This window comes from Barbus barbus, assembly GCF_936440315.1.
Source record: "Barbus barbus genome assembly, chromosome: 11".
In the NCBI taxonomy this organism is placed as follows: Eukaryota; Metazoa; Chordata; class Actinopteri; order Cypriniformes; family Cyprinidae; genus Barbus; species Barbus barbus.
In genome coordinates this window covers 6037622-6061774 of record NC_136739.1, presented here as the reverse complement: position 1 = coordinate 6061774, position 24153 = coordinate 6037622, and the positions used below count along the sequence as shown (strand labels likewise).

General features: G+C 36.9%; 1 protein-coding gene across 9 annotated transcripts in view; it reads right to left on the bottom strand.

Annotated features, from left to right (window-relative positions):
* LOC306877376 (E3 ubiquitin-protein ligase MYCBP2) overlaps positions 1-24153 on the bottom strand; it is a 107679-nt gene that overhangs the window by 33717 nt on the left and 49809 nt on the right. For all 9 annotated transcript variants that reach the window (XM_079429111.1, XM_079429112.1, XM_079429117.1 and 6 more), the window contains 26 exons: positions 23962-24089; positions 23776-23867; positions 20218-20352; positions 20049-20132; positions 19862-19958; positions 17447-17639; positions 16150-16424; positions 14888-15109; positions 14605-14796; positions 12657-12863; positions 11637-11774; positions 11375-11553; positions 11150-11292; positions 10412-10512; positions 10036-10254; positions 7806-8028; positions 7022-7140; positions 6554-6641; positions 6395-6444; positions 6138-6310; positions 5877-6021; positions 5595-5801; positions 4631-4686; positions 4419-4534; positions 4127-4224; positions 967-1083 (listed from right to left, as the gene is read on the bottom strand). In XM_079429111.1, the coding sequence (XP_079285237.1) occupies positions 967-1083; positions 4127-4224; positions 4419-4534; positions 4631-4686; positions 5595-5801; positions 5877-6021; positions 6138-6310; positions 6395-6444; positions 6554-6641; positions 7022-7140; positions 7806-8028; positions 10036-10254; positions 10412-10512; positions 11150-11292; positions 11375-11553; positions 11637-11774; positions 12657-12863; positions 14605-14796; positions 14888-15109; positions 16150-16424; positions 17447-17639; positions 19862-19958; positions 20049-20132; positions 20218-20352; positions 23776-23867; positions 23962-24089 (3797 nt within the window). The remainder of the gene's footprint in view (positions 1-966; positions 1084-4126; positions 4225-4418; positions 4535-4630; positions 4687-5594; positions 5802-5876; positions 6022-6137; positions 6311-6394; positions 6445-6553; positions 6642-7021; positions 7141-7805; positions 8029-10035; positions 10255-10411; positions 10513-11149; positions 11293-11374; positions 11554-11636; positions 11775-12656; positions 12864-14604; positions 14797-14887; positions 15110-16149; positions 16425-17446; positions 17640-19861; positions 19959-20048; positions 20133-20217; positions 20353-23775; positions 23868-23961; positions 24090-24153) is intronic.

Here is a 24153-nt window from a genome sequence, read left to right as displayed (position 1 = left end):
AACCTTTGTAATGCTACAAAAGGTTTGTATTGCCAATAAATGTTGAAGAATCTCAGAAAGAAAAAAAAAAAGTTTCCAGTTTTCAACATCTGGACTGTTATCAATACTGATGATAATCAGAAATGTTTCTTATGATCTTTCAGAAATCATGCTAATATGCTTATTTGATGCTTGAGACAATGAAGACTGGAGTGATTATGCTGAAAATTCAGCTTTGCTGCATCACAGGAATAAATTACATTTTAAAATATATTAAAATGTGTATTTAGAAGAGTTATAAAATGTTGTTTTTAATTGTAAAAATGTTTTACAAATTACTGTATTTTTAAATCACATGAATGCAGAGACTTCTATAAACATTAAAACAACAGATATTAATAGATAACATTATGTAATTAATAAGATGCATATACAAAGTATTCCATAAAATGAATAATAAATTCAGTTAAATTTGTCCAAAATTTTGACTGCTAGGTGTTTTTGTTATAAATAGTTTGGCCTGTCATGCAAACGTCATGCAGTTTTTCCAATTAGATGTGCTTTGAAAGGTCAACAGCAAATGACTTCTCTCCAGAGTTCAGTACACCTGCCAGTCATGTGAAAGGGCCTTTAGAGCAACCGACAGCATAGTGAATGTGAGATTGGGTCTAACAGGAGCTACGAGTGATTGGCATGCAGCAATGGGCTTTTTTAGCAATTGGAATTTGAATAGATAGTTCCTATTTGAGATGAAACTACAGCCTCAAAGTCTCCTGCATGTGAATGAAGCAAAGGATAATAAACGTTTGTGACCAAATCAAAAGTCAAATTGAAAGCTTAAAGAGATGCAGAAATTGTTTTAAAAGCCTTTTGTTTTAAAACAGAGCATTAATTAATCATTCATAGTTATGTTCACAGATAAAAGAAAGAGAAAACAGAAAAGGCCTTTAATTGAGAACAGTTTGGCCCTATTCTAGAGCGGTTTACCTCGTCAATGAATGTGATGGTGCCATTGACTTGGACTATGCCTATCTGTTCGCTCTGCAGAGAGGGGTGACTACGCACACGCAGCCCTGCGCTGTCCTTGGCCACAAATTTGCGCACCTGAGAGAAGCAGAGGGGGAGAGACAGAGAGACAGATGAGAAGGTGGCAGGAAGCTGCAGTCAGAGAGCGAGGAGAGAACAGAACCACACATCCTGTCAGACGAGAGAAACGTAGGTCCATCCCATGAGCTGAGAGACATTCGGCAGCAATGAGCAGGAAAGACATTTGATTTTGCGCAGTTGTGTTGCTTGTTTCCCAGTTCAATGCACAGTAAAGAAATACACAATAAAAATAAACAAATAGTAACATGTGCACTCGTATATATAAATAGCACTGACACTGCACAGCTATCTGTACACCAATAGTCTCTAACTTTCACCTTTATAAACAAAAATGAACGTACCAATATATATATAAATATGGCTGGGAAAAGCCATGTAAAGTTGGCTGTGGATGAATATGAGACAAAATTACAGAATGTCACATTTTATTATTCGCCGTTTCAACACATATATTTTACCAAATAAAAAGGACAGCACTTTTAGAGTTCATCCCACTCATTGATGTGAGCATAAGTATTGGGGCAGTTGAACATAAGGCAGATATAAAAGATTAAAAGCTATTATTTAGTTGCAGATCCCTTGAGCACAATCACAGCAGTGAGTCTGTGACCCATAGACATCACCAGACTCTTGGTCTCATCCTTTGAAATAATTTTCTCCGTCTTTAATGCAGCCAATTCCAGTTGTTGCTTGTTTTGGGGAGTTTCTGCCTTTACTCTCCTCTTCAGCTGGTGAAATTCATGTTCAATCGGATTTAAATCTGGAGATTGACTTGGGCAATCTAAGACTTTCCGTTTCTTTGCCCTTATAAATTCCTTGACTGAACTGGCAGGGTGTTTTGGGTCATTGTCCTGATGCAATATGAAGCACTTCCCAATGAATCTGGTGGCATTTTCTTGAATATTGGTAGGCAAGATGGTTTTGTACTCTTCCAAATTCATTCTGCTACTGTCATCATACATTAAGTCATCAGTAATGTTGAGAGGACCTGTTCAGAGACAGCCATGCATGCCCATGCCATGACACCACCTCCACCATGCTTTACAGATGAGGCTGTATGCTTAGGATCATTGCAGTTCCCTTTTTTTCCCCATCACTTAGATAAAGGTTCATCTTTGTCTCATCGGTCCATAAACACAGTTCCAAAACTGTTCTGGCTCACCTTTGTGCTTTTTTGCAAACTCTAATCTTGCCTTTCTATTTTTGGTGCTGGTCAGAGGTTTGCATCTTGCTGTGTAGCATCTGTAATTCTGTGTCAAAGTCTCCTGAGGACAGTAGATTGTCAGAGCATCACCCCAGCTTTCTGGAAGTTGTTGGTGATTTTACAGACACGTCTTTTAGGGTTAATTTTCACAGCTTTTATGATTTGTCTGTCATCAACTACTGTTGTTTTCTCAGCCGATCAGGTAGTTGTTGGTTGCTGGTGTCGCTGGTGGTTTCCAAACTCTTGATTTCTCCATGGCCTTTGTTTTTGCTAGAGCTCTAACTGACTTCCTCTTTTCTTTTAGCATCCAATTTGCTTGCTTTTCTCTCAAAGTCAGCTCCCTCATCTTCATCCTGGTTTGTGTGTGTCATCATGAAATGCAAGATTCAGAATACAGAAGTAATGGATATAACTGATGCGACACATTCCCTGCTTTTAATATCTGAAAAATTAATGCAACAGGACACAGCTGATCACTTAGAAAGACCTGTGAGGCAACTGTCCCGATACTTATGCTCACATCAGATAGAGGGATGAAACTCTAAAAGTGGTGTTGAATCACCCAATTATAAAATGTGACATTCTGTAGTTTTGTCTCATATTGATCTTTTAATCATATTTGTAAATGTCTTGACTCCACAGCCAACAGAGCAATTTTGTCTTTACTGTTCCAATACTTTTGGAGGGCACTGTATATTTTAGTGGTGTACCGGTACACGTATTCATACTGAAAATGTTCTGTATGGGTCTTTCGGTTTGGCACGCATGTATATCGAACAAATCATTTAATGTTTTCAGGAAATTCGGAAAATAAATGACGTTCTGACACTCTTTGATGAGGCGCGACAAATCGCTGTGTAAACGCTTAAGTTCAGCGCGGAGCGCGAGTGAGCACGATCATCCCTTCATCTTACTTCTAGTTTTAACACGAAATAAACATACATTAACATCTCATGCCTCATGTAATCGCACAATCAGTGTTTCACTCATGGAAAGATGTGACTAAACTGGCTTATATATATATATATATATATATATATATATATATATATATATATATATATATATATATATATCCCATGTAGTCCCTCAAGTAATAGATGCTAGGTGTAAGCTACGTGTAAAATAATTACAAAATATTTATAATAATCAAATAATAAATAATGGATATTGAGATGGATGTTAGCACATGTCGAGCCACAGGATGTCTTCAATGGAAGCATTTTTGATCATTTCCAGAGAATTACAGTCCAGTTGTGAACATTTTCAATACCATTGAAAAGTTTTGGATCATTAATACTTTTTTTAAAGAAATTAATCCTTTTATACAGGAAAGACGCATTAAAAGTGACAGTGAAAAAATTGTGTTAATATATGATTTCTATTTAAATTAAACGCTGTTCTTTTATACTTTCTATTCATCAAAAAGCAGGGGGAAAATGTGTCACGGTTTTCACAAAAATATTAAGCGGAACAACTGTTTTCAACATTTATAATACTAATAATAAATGTTTCTTGATCAACAAATCAGCATATCAGAATGATTTCTGAAGGATCATGTGACACTGAAGACTGGAGTAATGATGCTGAAAACTCATAAAAGAATCAATTATTTTAAAATATATACAGAAAACAGTTTTTTCAAATTGTAATAATATTCTGCAATATTACTGTTTAACTGTATTTTTGGTCAAATAAATGCAGCCTTTGTATGAATTTTCTTTTTTTTTCAATTTTACCAAGCCCAAACTTTTGAATGTGGTATAAATTGAATGTCTGAAGTGGTCAGACCCGATCCATCAAACTGAGTAGTCACTAGGGAATTTGGGAACTCACCTTGCTAGGCTGAGGTTCAGCTTTAGGTTTGACCATCTGTGTGCCAGGAGGGATCATTCCTTTGGGTGGATCTTTGACCTCAACCTCCAGACCAGCATCTGAACAAACATTATTCTAGTCAGCAAACCCATTTCACGAGCTCTGTAATATCAAGAGTTACTACACTGTTTTCAAAAAGCAAAGACTTCACGCACAACGACTATAAATAATATTTTCATACATGATCCACTTCAGACACCCTCCAAACACCAAGCTCTAATATGAAGATTAATAGATCCTGAAAAGCAGTTACCAATCTCAATGCCATCGATTGTCACATGAATGGTGTACAGCCCAACAGCACCAGGGGTCCAGTTAGCGCTGTAGGTGCCGTCTGTGTTTGCCCGGATAAGCATGTTCTCACTGGGTCTGAGTAAAAAGTGAACACACTGAAGATGAAACCTGTTCTTACCTTTTAATTTGTTTGTAATTTATATACGACAGGTAGAAAAGTTGTCTTTGAACCTCTTTGGTGTTGGTGAGGCAAAGCGAAGCTCTTCAAAGGAGTAATTTTCATATGCCTGCAATAAAAAAAAAATTAAGTGACAATGTAAAAGAGTTGACAAGTAATGAAAATTCACCCTATATATTCTGTAAATGCATGTTATTGATCTTATAGTGAATGATACATCCAGGAATTAACTGCCAATTTCCATTGATTTTTGAGTGCAATGGCCACATCTCAAAATCTAATGAACAAACAATGGATAGAATAAATTATCTGCCCCACATTTTTTTCCCTCAATAATCCATTTCATGTGGTTGTACATCACAATACAGAAGAAACGATCTGCCATTAATTCAATTATATAAAGTGTGACTTAAATATCCAAATAAGGCCGCCCGATTTGGAGAGAAAAAAAAAAAAAAATACTAAACTGAAAAACTATTTTTCTGATAAAAACTATTATTGCGATTTTAAACGCAATTTTTTTTTTAAATGCTGCGCTTGTTTGTAGGGCTGCACAATTTGGCCAAAAATGGAAAAAAACAAAAACAAAAATAAAATAAGAAATTTTGCTGTTGTAACATTTCACTGTAAAAATAAAAAAAATAGAGAAAAGATGATTAAGAAAATACCACTACAACTACTACTAATAATTTTTATTTGACTTTACATTGCAACTGTAAAATTACAATACTAATATTTATGGCTGGCTTAATTTCTTCATTTTCAAATGTTAAATGGGTGAATATTTATTTTGATGGAAAACCACAGAGAGCCCTTAAATTTGTCTTTTGTTGTTGCTTCGCATTACAATTTTGGGAGAGATGGTTAAAACGTGAAAATGTATAGTAAAATTAAACTGCAGCCTTTGCAATTTAATAATTGCATTACCATTTCAGTACTATATCAATAAATTGGGCAGCCCCAGTCCAAATCCTTTTTGCAGCTACTGTAATTATCAAGTCAGGAGATGAGAGGAACCTTCATCATGGTGATGGCGATATAACGGGCCTCTTTGATGATCATGGGCTCATATGTCGCCTCCAGTTTGGGAGGTGGGTGGCCACCGTAGGTGAGAGCAGTGCCTGAGGTGGAATTAGAGGAGCTGCCTGGCAAACGCTGCAGTCTCTTCATGTTCTCCTGCTGGATGGACTTCTTCTGAGAGACAGGAACAGCCTTGACTTCAACCTACAACACAGAGCAGAGACAGTTAGGTATATGCTGCTTTCATAACATACCTTTTGAGCCGAGAAAGATGTTAACCTTCATGTTTGGCACATGCACAACATCTCCATATTGGTCTTTGGTCTGCACCACAACAGTAGTGGGCCAGCCACAGCGGATGTCGTCTTTGTTGAGTATGAGCGAGGTCTTCTGAGGGTCTGCGTAGGAGTCTGGCTGAAGCCACCTGGGACAGCAGAATGGTAAAAATGCTAAGATGAGGGCCAGGTTGTAAAGGACGTATAAACAGTACATATTAGATTCTTTATGAATAAAGGGAGCTGAAAAATTATTGAGACCAACCTGGCGAGCCGCCCACCGCTGGAGTTCTGCACACAGGTGATGAAGTCCTCTAGGAAGGAGTGTTCGTTAGTCTGCAGGTGCAGTGGTAGGTTGCCCTCCAGCGCCTCTAGGATTGTGGGAGAGTGAGAAAGCGCCAGTCCCTTCCCCAGGAGCCCTGAGTGGGTTTTACAAACCTGCTCGACACAAACACACGATTAGAGCTCAGTCTGATGATGGTACACTGCTCATAAACACCAAAACTATTTCTAATTCAGTACCTGGAGTGAGGCCTCCTCTAAAATCTCCAAATCCTCCTCCAGTTCATTTCCTGTAAAATGGTACATAATCCATTTAATTAGAAGAAAAAGACAAAGTTCATGCTTATGTAGTGTGCCACATTACAGTTTCTACTTATCTTCTCCAGCAGTCATTCTTACCTATGGGTAGGGCCAGATCCTTTTTCATGAGTGCAGCTGCACACACGCTTCCCAAATAGGCCAATTCCTTCTCCAGCTGAATAATTCCCTGAAACCACAGCCACATTTACATTACATTCTGATTTACAGCCACATGACAGATGCCTCAAATACATATGTAGTATAGATCACTATTCTTTCTCTGGTCAAAACAATCCATAATCGAGATGCTAGTAGTGGTAAATATAAAATAACTATTTAAATGTCCAAGCTGAAACCGTTTCCACCCAGATTTCAATACACATTGTTGTTTGAACAACAGCACTGTTTCTTTTCTATATATTTCTGTAAATGTTGACCTGCAAATTATGTAATTTAACAGCGCAGTGCCACATAGGGTAAAAAGTAGGGTAAATGGGGTCCTCAAATGTTAATACTTCATTTCATGCATTGGCTCAGGTTAAAACACATTCATATTGAATTTCATACCTCATCAAGACCAGGGTTAAACTCATAACCAACAGCTACACATTTAAATCCATAGAAACAGGCTTTCTCATCTTTCACATAATCTGATGCAGTTTCCAAGGAGAAGTGGGCTTCGTTACCTGATATTAGAGAAAGTAAATCAGTTAATCGGGCGCGTCAGTGTAGCATAACTCATTTTGAATAATAATAAGGTGCAGGGTTATTACAGTTAATAAAAGTAAAACTACAACCACAAACATTGCCTTTACTTCAAATAAAAATAAATGTTAACTGAAAAAATAAAATATAAAAAACTTAATGTACTAATACAACGAAAACTAAAATAAAACTTAATAAAATTATAAGAGAGACAAAAATAATAACTAAAACTTCAACTATTATTAAAATGAAAACGGAAAATACAAAAATAAAACCTGATTCAAAATCTTCATTAAAAATATAGTATCTCAGCAATACTAAAATATAACTGATGAGGTGGCATCTGCGGATATAATCACAGTCCTCACAGAGATGACGTTTTAAAAACAATCCCAAAATCTTCCTGACTGGGATCTGGCGTTTATAAACCCTCTGTGGGACAAAATAAAGTTTTATCTGCTGACAATGTAAAGACTCCCGCTCAAGGGCCTTGAAGTGGTGTTAAGTAAACATCTCAATAAATGGGTTCTTTTTAATAACTGAACATAAACAAATACTGACACGTCTACAGCATGTTAATCAGCATGAAAGCATAAGTAAATATTTATAAAGCTCTGAAGTTGGCTGTCTGGGACATCGCTGTTACCTGGCAGCACCAAGACAATGGTGGGCCAACCACTGGAGCCAGAAAACTTCTTGAGCTCGGTCCAGCTGTTGATGGTCTCGTGAGCCAGAGATTTGGAGCCGAGCCCAGAGAAGTGCATCGATCGGCTGGGGATCAGGAGACGGAGGACATCTTCTGGCTGTGCCGTGCCACACTGAGGATCAAACTCAATGGCCATCCAGCGAACACAGTCTGGGAATGAAACCTGAAAACCAGCGAAGGGGAATGTGATTAAACCACTCTCATTAAGGTATGCTGGTCATACTGCATCTCAATTTGTAACAAGTTGACAGAGTCCAGGGTGGTTGTTTAGGGTGCAGCTGGGGAGTTGATAGGTTGTTCTGAGTGGTTGTTTAGGGTGTTGATGGGGAGTTGACTAGGTGTTCTGGGCGAATGTATAGGAAGTTGCTGGGGAGTTGATTGGATGTTCTGGGCGATTGTTTAGTGCAGGGATGGGCAACTTCGGTTCTGGAGGGCCACTGCCCTGCAGAGTTTAGCTACAACCCTAATCAATCAAACCCTGCCTGTAGCTTTCTAGTGATCTTGAAGACATTGATTAACTTGTTCAGATGTGTTTGATTAGGGTTGGAGCTCAACTCTGCAGGACAGTGTACCTCCAGGACCGAAGTTGCCCATCCCTGGTTTAGGGTGTTGCTGAGGAGTTAATTTGGTTGTTCTGGGTGAATGTTTAGGGTGTTGCTGAGGAGTTAATTTGTTTGTTCTGGGCGATTGCATAGGATGTTGTTGGGGAGTTGATTAGGTGTTCTGGGCGATTATTTAGGATGCTGCTGGGGAATTGATTGGTTGTTCTGGGCGATTGTTTAGGGTGTTGCTGAGGAGTTGATTTGGTTGCTCTGGGCGATACTATAGAATGTTGCTGGGGGGTTAATTGGGTGTTCTGGGCGATTGTTTAAGATGTTGCTGGGGAGTTGATTGGGTGTTCTGGGCGATTGTTTAGGGTGTTGCTGAGGAATTAATTTGGTTGTTCTGGGCGATTGTTAAGGGTGTTGCTGAGGAGTTAATTTGGTTGTTCTGGGCAATTGTTAAGGGTGTTGCTGAGGAGTTAATTTGGTTGTTTTGGGCGATTGTTTGGGGTGTTGCTGGGGAGTTAACTAGGTGTTCTGGGTGAATGTATAGGATGTTGCTTGGGAGTTGATTGGGTTTCATGGTGGCTGTTTAGGATGTCGCTAGGTCAAAGGTTTAATAGATGGATTACTTGGCTCAAGGAGTTTTTTTCTCTTTCTTTTTGTTTTACTGAGGACATGGTCACGTCACATCAATAAATAACGTTCACTTTTAATGTACTTTATCATAGTTTCCAAAAGCAATAATTTAGGTATTTGCAATACACTCAGGAAGAGATTGATTTAAAGCCAAGCAATCAGCAATAAAGTTAAAAGATTAATAAAAAAATGACACTTTGGTACATGAACAGCTCTATAAAACATTGGGGTTGCATGGGCCAGCAAAGTCCAAGAAGTGTATCAAGTTGATATACTATAGAATATAGATTATATGAAATGTCACAGCAATTAAAAAAAGCTAATAGTTTAAGTTTAAATTGGTTTCTATGCAGCAAAATTTAGATTCTTTTTAGTTCCACAATAAAACAGAATCATATGTAGATGAAAAGTGATGAAAAGACTTGTGCGCTATTTTCTAACCTTTAAAGCAATAATTCAAAAGTAACAATCAAAAAAAGAGACTAGCCAATTAAAAAAAGTTCATTGTTCACCCCTCCAAAACATATCTGAGATTTACCATCAAGTTAACATGGGCTTTATGAGAAACACACGTCACCATTAAAGACAATCTGAAGTATAATTTGGGCACAAGAGCAAACACAAATTCATGAAAACCATAACTCAACATGAGCGTGTGGAACACGGTTCCCTGCTATTTAAATTGCAGTTTATGCCACCTTTGTGTCTTGTTTAAAACGTTCAACATCTTTTCGAGCTGCATTAACATGTAATGACTGATCAGTGTATGTGGTTTTAAAAGATCCACTACTTTTTAATGGTTATCAAAAACAATCAGACAATGTTAATGTCAAGTCCTGTAAGCAGTTTCTAAAGTGTTATGAGTGGTTGCTAGAGCATTGCTAAGTTATTCTAGTTAGTTGGCAGGGTGATGTAAATAGGTTGCTAGATAAAAAATAGCTGGATTTGCCCTTATTCTGTTGAATTTCAAGAAACGAGAACTAATGTACCTTGTACTGGGTGACAGCAGCCTGCTTGTAGGGGTGATCGCTCTCTATGACAGCATAATGATTTGAGGTGGTGCAAGCTGATAGGCCCTGCTCCGGCTGGTTCCCAGTGGTGCTGTCTGTGGACTGGTTGGGATTGAAAGCGGGAGGGGCATATTTCTGGTTCAGGGCAGAAACAGCAGGAAGAAGTTCCTGCACCAAACCAAACACTTCCACTGCAGCCTAATAGAAGACAACAATTAGAATTTTAAAACAGTTAGGCATTGAGAAAGATATCATGAGAAAAACGGAACTAACAATACCTGATTTGGCAAAGGAGACTGATCATTATTGCATCAAGAGCCAAGGCTGCTAATTACATGAAGAAAAACTCCCTTACCTTAGGGACAGAGGCAGCCACAGGACCAATGTATGCCAAAATAAGTGGAAGCAGCATTGAGAAGAGACTGGAGGAACTCAGGAGTTCTGGAATGTCTTCAACTGTAGAGAGATCAGTAACAATCAATCAATATATATCCAACAGTAAATCTCAAATGCTAGCAGTCGGTAAGGTTTTTGCATTTTTTGAAAGAAGCCCCTTATGCTCACCAAGGCTGAATTTATTTTATTAAAAAAAAAAATTATTATATCATCGTAAAAACTACTTGTGTGTCTTATTTTGGTGCTCAAGAGACATTTCTTATCATCAATGTTGAAAACAGTTTTGCAGCTAAATATTTTCAAATTTAAAATATAAATATTTTGTAACATTAGAAATGCCCGTACTGTCACTTTCTTCGTGTAATATGAACTATATGAAATGATATATTTTCTGCCCCCATATCTTGAATTTTGTGATCATTCTTAATGCATTTTATTAGACTGAATCACGCAGCGAAACACTGTAAATGTGCACGCGCGCTAGTCTAGACTTCATGATATGAATGCGTGCACTCTGTAGGAGTGTTTTGATTGTTTTTTTTTTTTTCAAAATACTCAATCAAATCGCACATCGCTAAAATAACAATTACGATATTAATCGCTCAACAAATGGTGTAAGTATGGTTTGAAACTATCCTCTTTTGCAACCAATAGCAGATGGGGAAGTTTGTTGGAAGCCTAAAGAAGCGATCCTCACCGTCCACAGCAAAGGCCCTGTGGAGGAGGTCTTTGGCCGCCCGCACCACCACACTGACTACAGAAAGAGCACGACTGCAGTTCTTGTCTTCTTCATTGGCTTTGCTTAACAGTTGTGATTGCAGGTCACCGTCATATTCACTCCTGTAACAAACAATCCGGATCAACAAAATGTAACATTTTATAAATACGATTTTTTAGGCAGTGAAAGGAATAAAGTACAGACCTGTAATAGAGAATCTGGGGGATCTGGCCTCTGGTCTGGTTAGTGCCGTTGCTGCTCAGGCTGCAGGTGCTGAAGGTGAAGTTAACTCCATCAGAGCACTGTACGGTGGTCATGCCTCCATCCCCATTGGCTGTGCGGCTGCCATAGTTCCGCAGGCGGACAGCATATTTCACATTCTCCTGCAAGAGCAACAGGGTAGGTGTGAGTTTGCGTTGAAGTGAAGTTTATGCTTCGTGTGATTCATGTGTAAAATTCGCAGCACCTTCAGAGGAACAGCTTTGTCCAGACGGATCTCAGCGATGTCACTGGGGGAGTCGTCAGTGCTGTAAGTGCCTTTGACCAGTTCTAGAGACGTCCATCTGTGGGAGTGGGTGGAATCTCCAGGGTGCTCGGTCTGAGCCTGATGAAACGGGACAGATGGACAGAACAGGAACACAGAGAAAAACAACAGGGTAAGACATTGGCACAACTCATTCACACACACTCTAACTTACAGGAACGGTTCACCCAAAAATTATTTTGTCTCAAACTGATTTGGCACCAAGTACCATATTTTGCAGAATAGAAGTCACTTTTTTACATGCATTGGCATCAGTTCTAGCATTGCTAACATCGCAGCCTATTCATAATCAAACAAAAATGCAGTCAACAAAACAGTTACACAACTCATTTGAAATTATTAGTTGTACAGTAGGGCTGTGCCAGTCAGTGTGACAGCCGCCCATCGTGATGGTATATCAAACACATTTGTGCCCATGTGAAGTTTGCTGTTTTACATGGATATTAGAACAAAGCCATGTTTACAAATTAAACAATATTGTATCTGTGCCAAACTGAGAGGTACGTGGGCCCACAAATTTGGATTTAAGTTCATCTTTATATTCTGTTTGGTGAGCTGCTCACCTTTTTTTCTCCGCGATCTGATACACAGATCTGTGTTTTTTTTTTCTGTCAATAACACAATTTTGACACGGTGTAAATCTTGCAACTTATTGACCTCAGATGGAAGGTTTTTTTTGTTTTTTTGAGAAAACCCGGTACTTTATTCATATGGACTACTTTTATGATACTTTTCTAGGACTTTCTGGATCTTGACAGACACGTTCACAATAAACTGTTGATGTATAGAAAGGAGCTGCGTGAAGAATAATCCTCCTTAACAGCCTTGCCAAAAATAACAGCATGCGGGTATGGCATCATATGAGTAAATAATGACAGAACATTCATATGAGAAGTCTAGCTTCCATGTGACATCAGGTGATGAATAGAGAAAAAGACTTACATCATCAGCAAGCACCTCCAGCTCGAACTCATGGATGCCTCCTCCTCCGTACACACAGAAACCCACCAGCACCACCCCTGGCTTGTCCATCATGAAGCAGATGGCATCGGGGGAGCCGTTCCCGGTGTTCCAGCTGCGTCCCTGGCTGGTCTTGGTGAAGCGGTTGGGGGTGGACTTCACAGAGTGCAGGGAGTTCAGCCCGTCCACCTGCACAACAATAAAGAAGTTTCAAAAGTGTAGACAAGAATTTACATTTAGTGTAGAGTCAATGCAGCACATTAAAGGTTCGGTTGTGTAATTTTAGGGTGAACTGTCCCTTTAAGATGAAGTGTCACTTTTCCCAGCAGGTGGCAGCAGGCCAGATAACTGAGGGACGATGTTTTTGTTATTGAGCAGGAGCCTCCATGAGACCCGCCACCTACAACCATGCTTTTCCTGTGCTACTGCAAACAGCAGAAACTGGATGCCATTTGTGCAACTCTACTAGTGATTTGTATTTCACCTTTGGAAACGGACAGTGTTAAAGAGAAGTAAAGCAGCTGTAATCCTCTTCATAATGTAATCTAATAGAGCATGACAGGCCAGTTGCTATGGCAAAGAGCCAATGGCCTTTTCTGAAGTGGCCGGAAGAAAGATGGACTGCAGCAGACTGTTGTGGTCCGGTGGAGGACACACCTGTGCTCATGACTCAGCTTCCCACTACAACAATCCCTCATGAGCAGGCCGACATGGAATCTGCACGCTTTACATTTATATACTGATTTTTAGAAAAAATAATATAACTTAAACAGGGTAAAATGTTTAACAGAGTTGGAGTAGAAAAGTCTTATTGACCAGATTCTAAAACAAATTTAATTCAGCAAATTAAATTAAATTAAATCTAAATTTAAAGTCTTTCAACAACAATAGTATCATATCAAACTGAGAGCAGCTTTAAATTGTGTCAATTATATTTTATTATATTATTAAACATATAATAATATTTTATATATATATATATATATATATATATATATATATATATATATATATATATATATATATATATATATATATATATATATATATATATATATATATATATATATATATATATTATATTATATATCTGTTAATATTTTAATAATATATTAATCATTTGTTTCTCTCTCTCACACACACACACACCCGTACATAGTATGACATGCAGGTGACATACAATAAAAATGACCATAAGAATAACAGAAATAAAATATGAAAATGTACAAAAGTCATAATTAAAATTATATACATTCACATAAATCAGAAATGCACCGGTTTAGGGTCAGAGCCTGGGGGAAAATATACAAATATATTAATAAATATAAATATGTTATAAACCTATTACAAATAACTATTAAATATCATTAATATTTCATTTATTTAAAATATATTAAATTTAAATTGAATAATACATTTAAATGTAATATCTTAAATTACTATAATAATATTTTATCTTTGTTAATTTATATATATATATATATATATATATATATATATATATATATATATATATATATATATATATATATATATATATATGTATGTATATGTATATGTATGTATATATATATATACACACACACACACACACTCCTTTCAACATGTTTAGATCATTTTATAAACTTTATTTTAATATAAACCTTTTTAAATAAAGGACATGGGTCAGGGATGTCCAGAATATTCCCGATATGTGCAAATCTTTCAGTGGAGCTCTCTGGATACAGATTCTGTGTGGGATTCTGCCCGTGAGGATCTGATGAAACGGGAGTGATATAATTTTTCCTCCACCATCTAAAAGCTATTTATGGCCAGTTGGTGGCTGTAATGCAATTAGAGCAGCAGGCGAATGAAGAGTGTGTAGAGACGAGGAAGAGTGTGTATGTGGAAGAGCGGAATGAGAGGGAAGCGGGAGATTTGTCCTTCTAACCTCAGAGCCGAGAGCCGAGGCGGTGAGCTCACTGACGATACTGGCCAGCAGGCCGCAGGTGTTGGACACCAGATGAGGAGAAAAGAGCTCAACCTCCTTTCTCAGACACTTCCTCACAGGAAGCACCACAATGACAAGCATCTTCTCCAGAACCTCCCGGAAAGTCGTCATGCCCATGAGATTCTCTTCCGTCTGATACGATAAAGAGAACTTTGTAACTGCTGAGGCAGATGAATGGTAATAAAATGTTTTATTTTGAAAAATGAGGGATGTTGGTACTCACGTGGCTGAGCTTCTCCATGTGTGCCACCAGCAGGGGGAAGCGGTGAGCGAGGGCAGAGTCGTTTTCAGTGCTGACCTGCTTGACGAGGGAGCGCAGCATTACCTCCCCGTCGTATGCGATGGGCAAGACGGAGGTCAGCTTGACCGACGTGTTACACAGTGCTGACATCACCGCGGCCAGCAGACGGCTACTCGACGTGCGGAAGTTCGCCTCTTGAATATCCTGGAGGTCGACATGAAGGTCAACATTATGATCAGTAGAGCGCCCCTGCTGCATCTAACCGGACTGTGTGTCTGATACCAGCAAAGTGATGAATGTATTGCTCAGAAATTTGAAAAAGAAAATATATGGAGGCTGTGCCTCCTTTTCTGAGAGAAATCTCTTTGATTTAGTGCGCCATTGGAGATATTTTAGAGCTCAAATTCATCAGCTCTAAATCTGTCAAGAGGTGCATTTGCGGTGTAAAAGCTGAAAAAGCATCTCTGTTAAAGAGGCTCTGTAGGTGAACATCACAAAAACATCTAGTTCACATTTCACCCTTAATCAAACTGCAAACTTGTACATAATCCCCCATATTAACACTTTCAGTCAAAATAAAATAAACATGAAAATATGAATCATAAATTACAATACAATAATAATAATGACAAAAATACAAGGTATAAATAAGTACAATTTTACAAATGCACATTTACAAAATAGCATAATAGTTCATATATAGAAAAATGACTGGCATAGGTTACGCTACATGAATCTTAAATATATATAAAAATACATGTATTATTTTTATATTTTGAATGATTTTTTTTTTTCAAGCATACATATTTCAGTATAAATAGAGTACAATTTATTTGAGTTATATATTTCACATTATTCTCAATCATTAGATTTCAAATAGTGTAATAACAGTACTATAATGTATTGTATTATAGAGCAAAAATTAAAAGCACTACATTAACAAACAACCACTTATTACATTTTAAAACAATAAATCATTATTTGGCTTTGCATTAGATTGAAAAAAAAAATTACATTTTAGATAGTAAATTATTTTGGGGAGGAAAAAGTTCTTAATTGTCATGAAAACAATTTCAGTGCAAAACAATAATGGCCTTTGATTTGACAGATTTTTATTTATTTTGATTCTGGGTGAAATTCTTGATAAGTTTATTATTTAGATTCATCCATTTATGATTTATAGATTAGAAATGAGGCCACATCAGTCATTTGCTGAAGCCGAAGTGTTAGGTGATGGTGTTTACCTGGTCCAGGCAGTTGAGCAGGTCGCAGAGGCAGGCCCACTGCAGGGCCGGAGTCGGGTAGAACGAGTGGAAGCAGGCGGTGAAGGTGTTGTGGCACTCTTGCAGCACAGCCTCCAGCAGCGTGAGGGGTTGACTCAGATACCCCTGCGGGTCGTTGTCCAGCTTCGTCAGGCAATTGTCCATCCCCTCTGACAGGATCTTCTTCAGGAGGCTACGTGTCTTTCCTACACACTCCGCCAGCTTGCTGGACTCCTCCACAACCGCTTTTGTACTGGCTAGATAGGAGACAAAAACAGGCATTATGTAATGTGAATCAAACAGTATTACAACAGTCAAAGGAATGGATCCTTGTGCGAGATATTTTAAAACCTTTTTAAGGCAAAGTAAAGGAGTACATTGAAGGGAACACAATACTTCAACGTGTTCTCTTAATGTAAATGTTTAGAGAACAGAAAATGAGTTTTATTAGAAACACTTCAACATTTGAAAATACAGCTTCCAGCAGATCTCCATTTCTTTTTCACAATTTAAAAATGGTTAAGGCTTAAATAGCTCTGCTCCAAACCACTAGAATATAGAAATAACTTTTCATGTACCTTCTGATCACTGTAAAAAAAAAAAGATATTTTTCCTCTTATTTTTGTCTCGTTTTCCAGTGCAAACGTCTAAAGATTCTTAAATCAAGATTTATTTACTTGATAAATATCAAGTAAATAAATCTTAATTTGTGTTCCAAAGATGAACGAAGGTCTCAAAGGGTTGGAACGACATGAGGGTGAGTAATTATTGACAGAATTTTAATTTTTGAGTGAACTAACCCTTTAACAATAGTCTTTAAAGAATGGTCTCAAAAATTAACATTTTTAACTCTTGCCCAAAGCTGTCTTCCTCTTAATTACATGTGCTTAAAGGCCTAGCGTGACATGAGACCCTGACAATCAATATAGACTACATCTGTAACTCAAGGGAACTCCACTTGTGACATCGACAGTCTGACTCAGCAAGAAGTGACAGCATAGATTCAGTGTATAACAATAAGTCCAGGTGACAAGGTCTTGTACTATAGTGTCAAGAGAGTGACAGCAGTGCTCAAAATCAATGTGACTTAGGTCGGCTTCCCATTAGTTGTTTTTTCAGCTAATAGCTTTACTAATACAGTCACTGGAGTAACAGCAAAAACAGATTTCAGCAAAAATAATGAGATGTACCCTACAAAAACCACGCTGTTTCCACACAGCTAGTGGGACGCCACCGTAACATCCTTTAATTAAATATGAGCAGAAATTGTGTATAATACCAGAAATGGGGAAAATCTCGCAGATGTAGACGCGCAACAGTCGCAGGCAGCAGGTGCCCACAAACCGCAGGCGCTCCAGGTCCAGAAGGGTGGCTGTGAACTGGAAGCCCTTGAGGCCCCTCAGCTCCTCCACCCCCAACACCAGCGTGGTCCAGCTCCAGTGCAGGATACTCAGAAGAGACTCGAAACAGTCCTAGGACAAGAACAAACACAAAACTGGGAAATGAACCAAGGATCTGCCCTATTATTAACTTTAACTTGTTCGTTTGACTGCACAAAGCGGATAGGCCGCACGGAAAAAAGGATTTCCTTAAATAATAACAAGCAATAAAACACACTGAAGTACAAACCCTTTAGAATTTGCTGCTGCGCATCTGTTGCTTACCAACTATTTATTTTCTTTTACAGAGCATAAGGATATTATATAGAAATTCAAACTAGTGTTGCTAACATATCCTTTTCAAGAAACAGCAGGTCAAAATATCAGCATGAGTAAATTTATGGGTCAATGACAAACAAGCTGAAAAGGAGATCTAATATATCTAATATCTCATTTAAAACATGTGCCAAGTTTGAATTATATTTATGTCAATAAATTTTGCATAGTTGTCTATTTATGTTTCAAAACTTTTTGAAAAACATTTAAACTAATTTCAACCAAATATGGATTCTATGCTGTAACCATCAAATAAAAAAATAATAGAATATTTTCTGTACACCCTGAATACATGTGAGTGTACAAATTTTTACTATATTTAAACATTTTCAAAATATAAGTCCAAAAATTATTTCCATTGATGTTTCCTTTTGATTTTTCCATTTAACAACCCTGCCATGAAAAAAAAAAAAAAAGTCAAACTGTCAAAATGTATACATTGAGTTAGCTGATATATTATATACATAATATTAATATATCATTAATTTATTATGTTGGTTCATTTTAGGGGTGGGCGATATGAGCTAAAATTCATATACTGTCCAGACGATATCGATATTATATCGCGATATGAGGAAAAAAAATTTTAATCACATTTTAGTATACCTTAGTTAAATTACAGGCAAATTTTTTTATATTATTATTATTTGATTCCTCAGTGTTTGCTTAACATTCTGTAATTTATTAGTTGGTATATAATACAGCATGTGATGTGTCCTGTGCCATGCCTTGTCTTATTCGTGTTTGTTAATAAATGTTCTGTAAGCTAGTTTGGCATCGTAACCTACTGTTTTATTGCTGTTGTGCTTTTTAATTAAGAATAACAATGAATCCATATTTTGTTTTAGTCTTAAAAAGTGAAAGGTGTAGATATAAGAAAAACAGACAATTATCATTTCTTGTAAAGCGTGACACCAAGATCGTGAATTTGAAAGTGGAAGTGAAAGCAAAAAAAAAGGAATTCCTGTTCACAAAATTTAAATCACAAATACTGATGAAAAAGAACGAGCTGAATGTTGAATACTTTCGTTACCATATAACTATAAACTATGATAAAAGTTCATCAGCATGCATTGATTAATCAAATGTTGTATCAAAAATATAAATAAAAAATAGCGACCAAATTTATTTCAATCCAAGTGCACAATACGTAGGCTATATGACCACATGAACTTTAAGAATCATGAATCATATAGGTCTACTTTTTTGTTTGTGTTTAGTTAAATCACAAACTGTTAAACTAGGTTATTTACAATTAATTCAAGCACCGATTCATTTCTAATATTTGATTATTATGACTTAGTAGTGTTAAATTCTAAAGAAATTACAGAGCTATCTTTGAAACCTGATTGGTTGATAACATTTGACAATGTTTACTTTCAGGTGCGAAAAGAGATTTGCGAGTGCACAGGAAAGTTTGAGTGAGAGGAGAGACACGTTTTAAGTCCGCGCACTCTCGCTGGACGGGAAAAAATCTTTGTCTGTCCATCCAATGAAATCCATATCCACATATAGCAAAATCCATATTATGGCACAACATATTACCGGTATTCACGTTAATACCGGTATAGCGCCCACCCCTAGTTCATTTGGCAAAATCATTTTATATTATATTTTATGTAAAAAATTAATTATACAAAACCGCTTCACTGCTTGTTAAAAAAAAATAAAAAAAATAATAATAATTCAAGATTTGCAGACTTTATATTAAAAACACAAGACTGTTACACCAATTAGATACTTAAGTTCAAAATATCACAAAAAAATATTAAGCAATAATTTTAATTCATTCACCCGGTTCTATATTTGTATTTATATATTGTATAATATATAAATTGTATGTATATATATTTTTTTTTATTCCCCATACCCTGTATTTTCATATGAACTGTATCGCATTTTAAGGACATTATTCGATTAAATCATTAAGCTTCACATTATAGGCCCATAAGCACTCAGTGTGTTTTTTGTACACATACCACAGACACGGTCCTAGCGAAAGAACGCTTGAGGATGTGCACAGGCTCACTGGTCTGCTGCTTTCCTTTGGATGCGTTACCATCATTAGAGGGCAACCTGGAAAACCAGAACAAAACGGGCATGTGAAAGAAAGAATACTCCTGATACACCAATGTAACGAGCACAGAACTGAAATTCCTCATGTACCTGTACAGCAGCTGAGGTATTTGTCCAGCATTCACATCAGTACCGTTGTTTGACTTCTTCGAGCTCTTGAACTGAAAGACCACACTGCAGGAGAGAGTTCATGATGATAATGATCATCTGTACAGAGTTATCATGCTGTAATGATCACAAAGTCACAGTGTGTTTGTACCCGTCATCAGTGGTGATGGTGGCCTGGCCGTGGGAGCCGCAGTCACTGCTGGGTCCAGACACACGAGCCCACGCCACATACCACCAGCCCAACTGCAGCGGCACAGGCTCATCGAACATCATGGCGTACTTCTCCCTGCACATGCCAAACAAAACCTCACAATTACATCAGTCTCTACGAGCCAGTTTTGCTCAATGTCTTTTAATCAGCTGGTGTTTTGGTGACTTTTAACGGATGTAACAAGTCAGTTCTCTTCATGTTCAGTAACAACAGATGCAACTCAAATGTTTCACAAATACACATGAAAAAAAAGTGTGACCATACAATTTGCCTTCATTTTGAACAGAATGTCTATCATCTAAAACTAATCAAATCTATATATATTACTACAAAAAAAAAATGAGCAAGGATGCCCTGGAAACTAACTGAAATAAAATACATTTAAGTTGAAATACTAAAATCACTTAAAAAATAAATAATTTAAAGATAAATTGACATTTTGAATCAAAAACTACTAAAATTGACAAAAGCACATTCTTAAATGACTAAAACAAAAAATAAATAAAATTATGAACTGGATGCAAAATTTTTATAAATACGGTTATATCTATTGTAGAAACAACAGTATTTATTATACTCATTTATTAACAGTATTTATTATGTATCTTAAGTGTAAAGCACCCTTGAGCTATGAAAAGGTACAATGAAATTAAATGTATTATTTTTCTAATAGTATATAAATATTATATTATTAATTATAATAATAATAATAATAATAATAATTAATTGCGGAATCCAGGTATAAAAACGGAATTTACAGTTTACCGCAAAATGTCATGGAATTTGTCAAAGTTTGGATGAATTAATCAAAACTAGGTCATTACACTTAAATCAAATCGCGATATGGACTAGTATCTGTAAATATTAAGCAGCAAAAGTCGATTTAAATATGAATCCTGCATGTTCTGGATGGAGCAGAAGCGCGGTTTTGTTTACTATATACATAGCGCGCGTGGCGCTCGCGGTGATTTCAGCGTCTGCCGTCTCAATGAGGACATAAATACATGAACAATACCTCCAAAACTGATCTGAGAGTCACTTCACAAGCATTTTACCATTTCATTTGAGTAAAACTAGCATCATATCATACACACACAGAACTTTAAAGGTATTCACTGCAACCTGTCAAAATAAAGGTTTGGTTTAACAAAGACATTGTGCCAGAAATAGGCCATATTACTATTATTTAGTAGAATGTATGTAATATTACTACTCCTACTGTTGAAAAATAATAAAACTTTTTTTTTAAAGAAATTATCACAAAATATTTTTATTTTAATAGTAAATCCCCTTTATTTGCCAAAAAATGTAATGTTTAATTAATTAAAATATAATTTAAATCAATGTTTTATGCCTTCATCTGATAACCAGTAAAATTTAAATACACAACACAGAATTTCTGAGGGGGAAAAATAATTTCATAAGGCTACTGTAAGAATAAATAAAAATTGTTTGTATGCTTTCAAATAATTAGACATGCTAAAACACAGAATTTGATAACAATAAAACATAAGGTGAGAAAAAAAATAAAACATTTAATACGGCTCTAAACATGTCATTTTTGTTACACTTTTAATAAATTAATGTTAAATTGTACAAGTTTCATGATTTTAATTAATTATACATGCTTTTTGATGAATAAAATTTTATTTGACCATTAAAAAAGTCCAGGAAATTTAAAACTAAAAAAAATGGAATCCAGAAACATTTAAAAGGAAAAAACTGAATATAGAAAAAAAAAAAAGGGGGAGTTTGGGAAAAAATTAAACGGATTTCATAGGCCCTAAAATATTACTAAAGTAACACTTATATTTGTCCATTTTAACTGAAATTAAACGACAACAACAACAAAAAAACTAATAACAATGACAAAAGTACATTGCAAAATTACTAAAACGTAAAAAAAATATAATGGACATATAAAACAAAAAGTGAAATTCAGAAAAAGAAAAACTAATATATATATCAGGATCTGAAAACAGGATCTGAAAAAAAGGATTGTTGCTCTACATAAAGATGTGTAGGCTATTAGAAGATTGGCAAGATTCTGAAACTGAGCTGCAGCACGGTGGCCAAGACCATACAGCGGTTTAACAGGACAGGTTCCACTCAGAACAGGTCTCGCCATGGTCGACCAAAGAAGTTGAGTGCACGTGCTCAGCGTCATATCCAGAGGTTGTTTTTGGGAAATAAACGTATGAGTGCTGCCAGCATTGCTGCAGAGGTTGAAGGGGTGGGGGGTCAGCCTGTCAGTGCTCAGACCATACGCCGCACACTGCATCAAATCAGTCTGTATGGCTGTCATCCCAGAAGGAAGCCTCTTCTAAAGAGGATGCACAAGAAAGCCCGCAAACAGTTTGCTGAAGACAAGCAGACTAAGGACATGGATTACTGGAACCATGTCCTGTGGTCTGATGAGACCAAGATAAACTTATTTGATTCAGATGGTGTCAAGCGTGTGTGGCGGCAACCAGGTGAGGAGTACAAAGACAAGTGTGTCTTGCCTACAGTCAAGCATGGTGGTGGGAGTGTCATGGTCTGGGGCTGCATGAGTGCTGCCGGCACTGGGGAAACTACAGTTCATTGAGGGAACAATGAATGCCAACATGTACTGTGACATACTGAAGCAGAGACTGGGCCGCAGGGCAGTATTTCAACATGATAACGACCCCAAACACACCTCGAAGACAACCACTGCCTTGCTAAAGAAGCTGAGGGTAAAGGTGATGGAATGGCCAAGCATGTCTCCAGACCTAAACCCTATTGAATATCTGTGGGGCATCCTCAAACGGAAGGTGGAGGAGCGCAAGGTCTCTAACATCCATCAGCTCCGTGATGTCATCGTGGAGGAGTGGAAGAGGACTCCAGTGGCAACCTGTGAAGCTCTGGTGAACTCCATGCCCAAGAGGGTTAAGGCAGTGCTGGAAAATAATGGTGGCCACACAAAATATTCACACTTTGGGCCCAATTTGGACATTTTCACTTAGGGGTGTACTCACTTTTGTGGCCAGCAGTTTAGACATTAATGGCTGTGTGTTGAGTTATTTTGAGGGGACAGCAAATGTACACTGTTATACAAGCTTTACACTCACTACTTTACATTGTAGCAAAGTGTCATTTCTTCAGTGTTGTCACATGAAACGATATAATAAAATATCTACAAAAATGTGAGGGGTGTACTCACTTCTGTGAGATACTGAATATTATATATATATATATATATATATATATATATATATATATATATATATATATATATATATATATATATATATATATATATATATATATATATATATATATATATATATATATATCGTATAATAGTACATAAACAACAACAACACAAAAATAACATACATTTGCCCATTTTAAGATTGGTCCCATTGGCTTATGTACATACACATAATTATAGCAATTATGTATCAAATATCCTCTAGATATAGCGCTGAAATTAAATGATATATTTTTGGTTGGTACTCATATGTACAGCCTTACCGAGCAGCACAGTCGTACGCCAGAACATCTGTCTCAGCCAGCAGGTCTCCATCAGTCTCATGGTCTCCTCCATCTGGCCCCAGCTCAAACAGCTGCAAACACAATCACAGCTCTCAATCACTAACCGAAAACCATCAAACTCGTGAGAATTAAGTGGGCTAAGCAGACACTTAGATAGCACCTGACCTTGATTTTCGCAGTGTACTCCCCTCGGCCACCAAAAAGACCCAATCCTCCTAACAAGATGTCAGCATCGGCGCAGAAGCGGATGGCCTCCACTGAGTGGGCAGAGTAACCCCAGCCTCCTCCATGACCTAGAAAAAAACAACACAATCAAACAAATGCAACCTGACTAACAATTTTACTCAATTTTGCAAT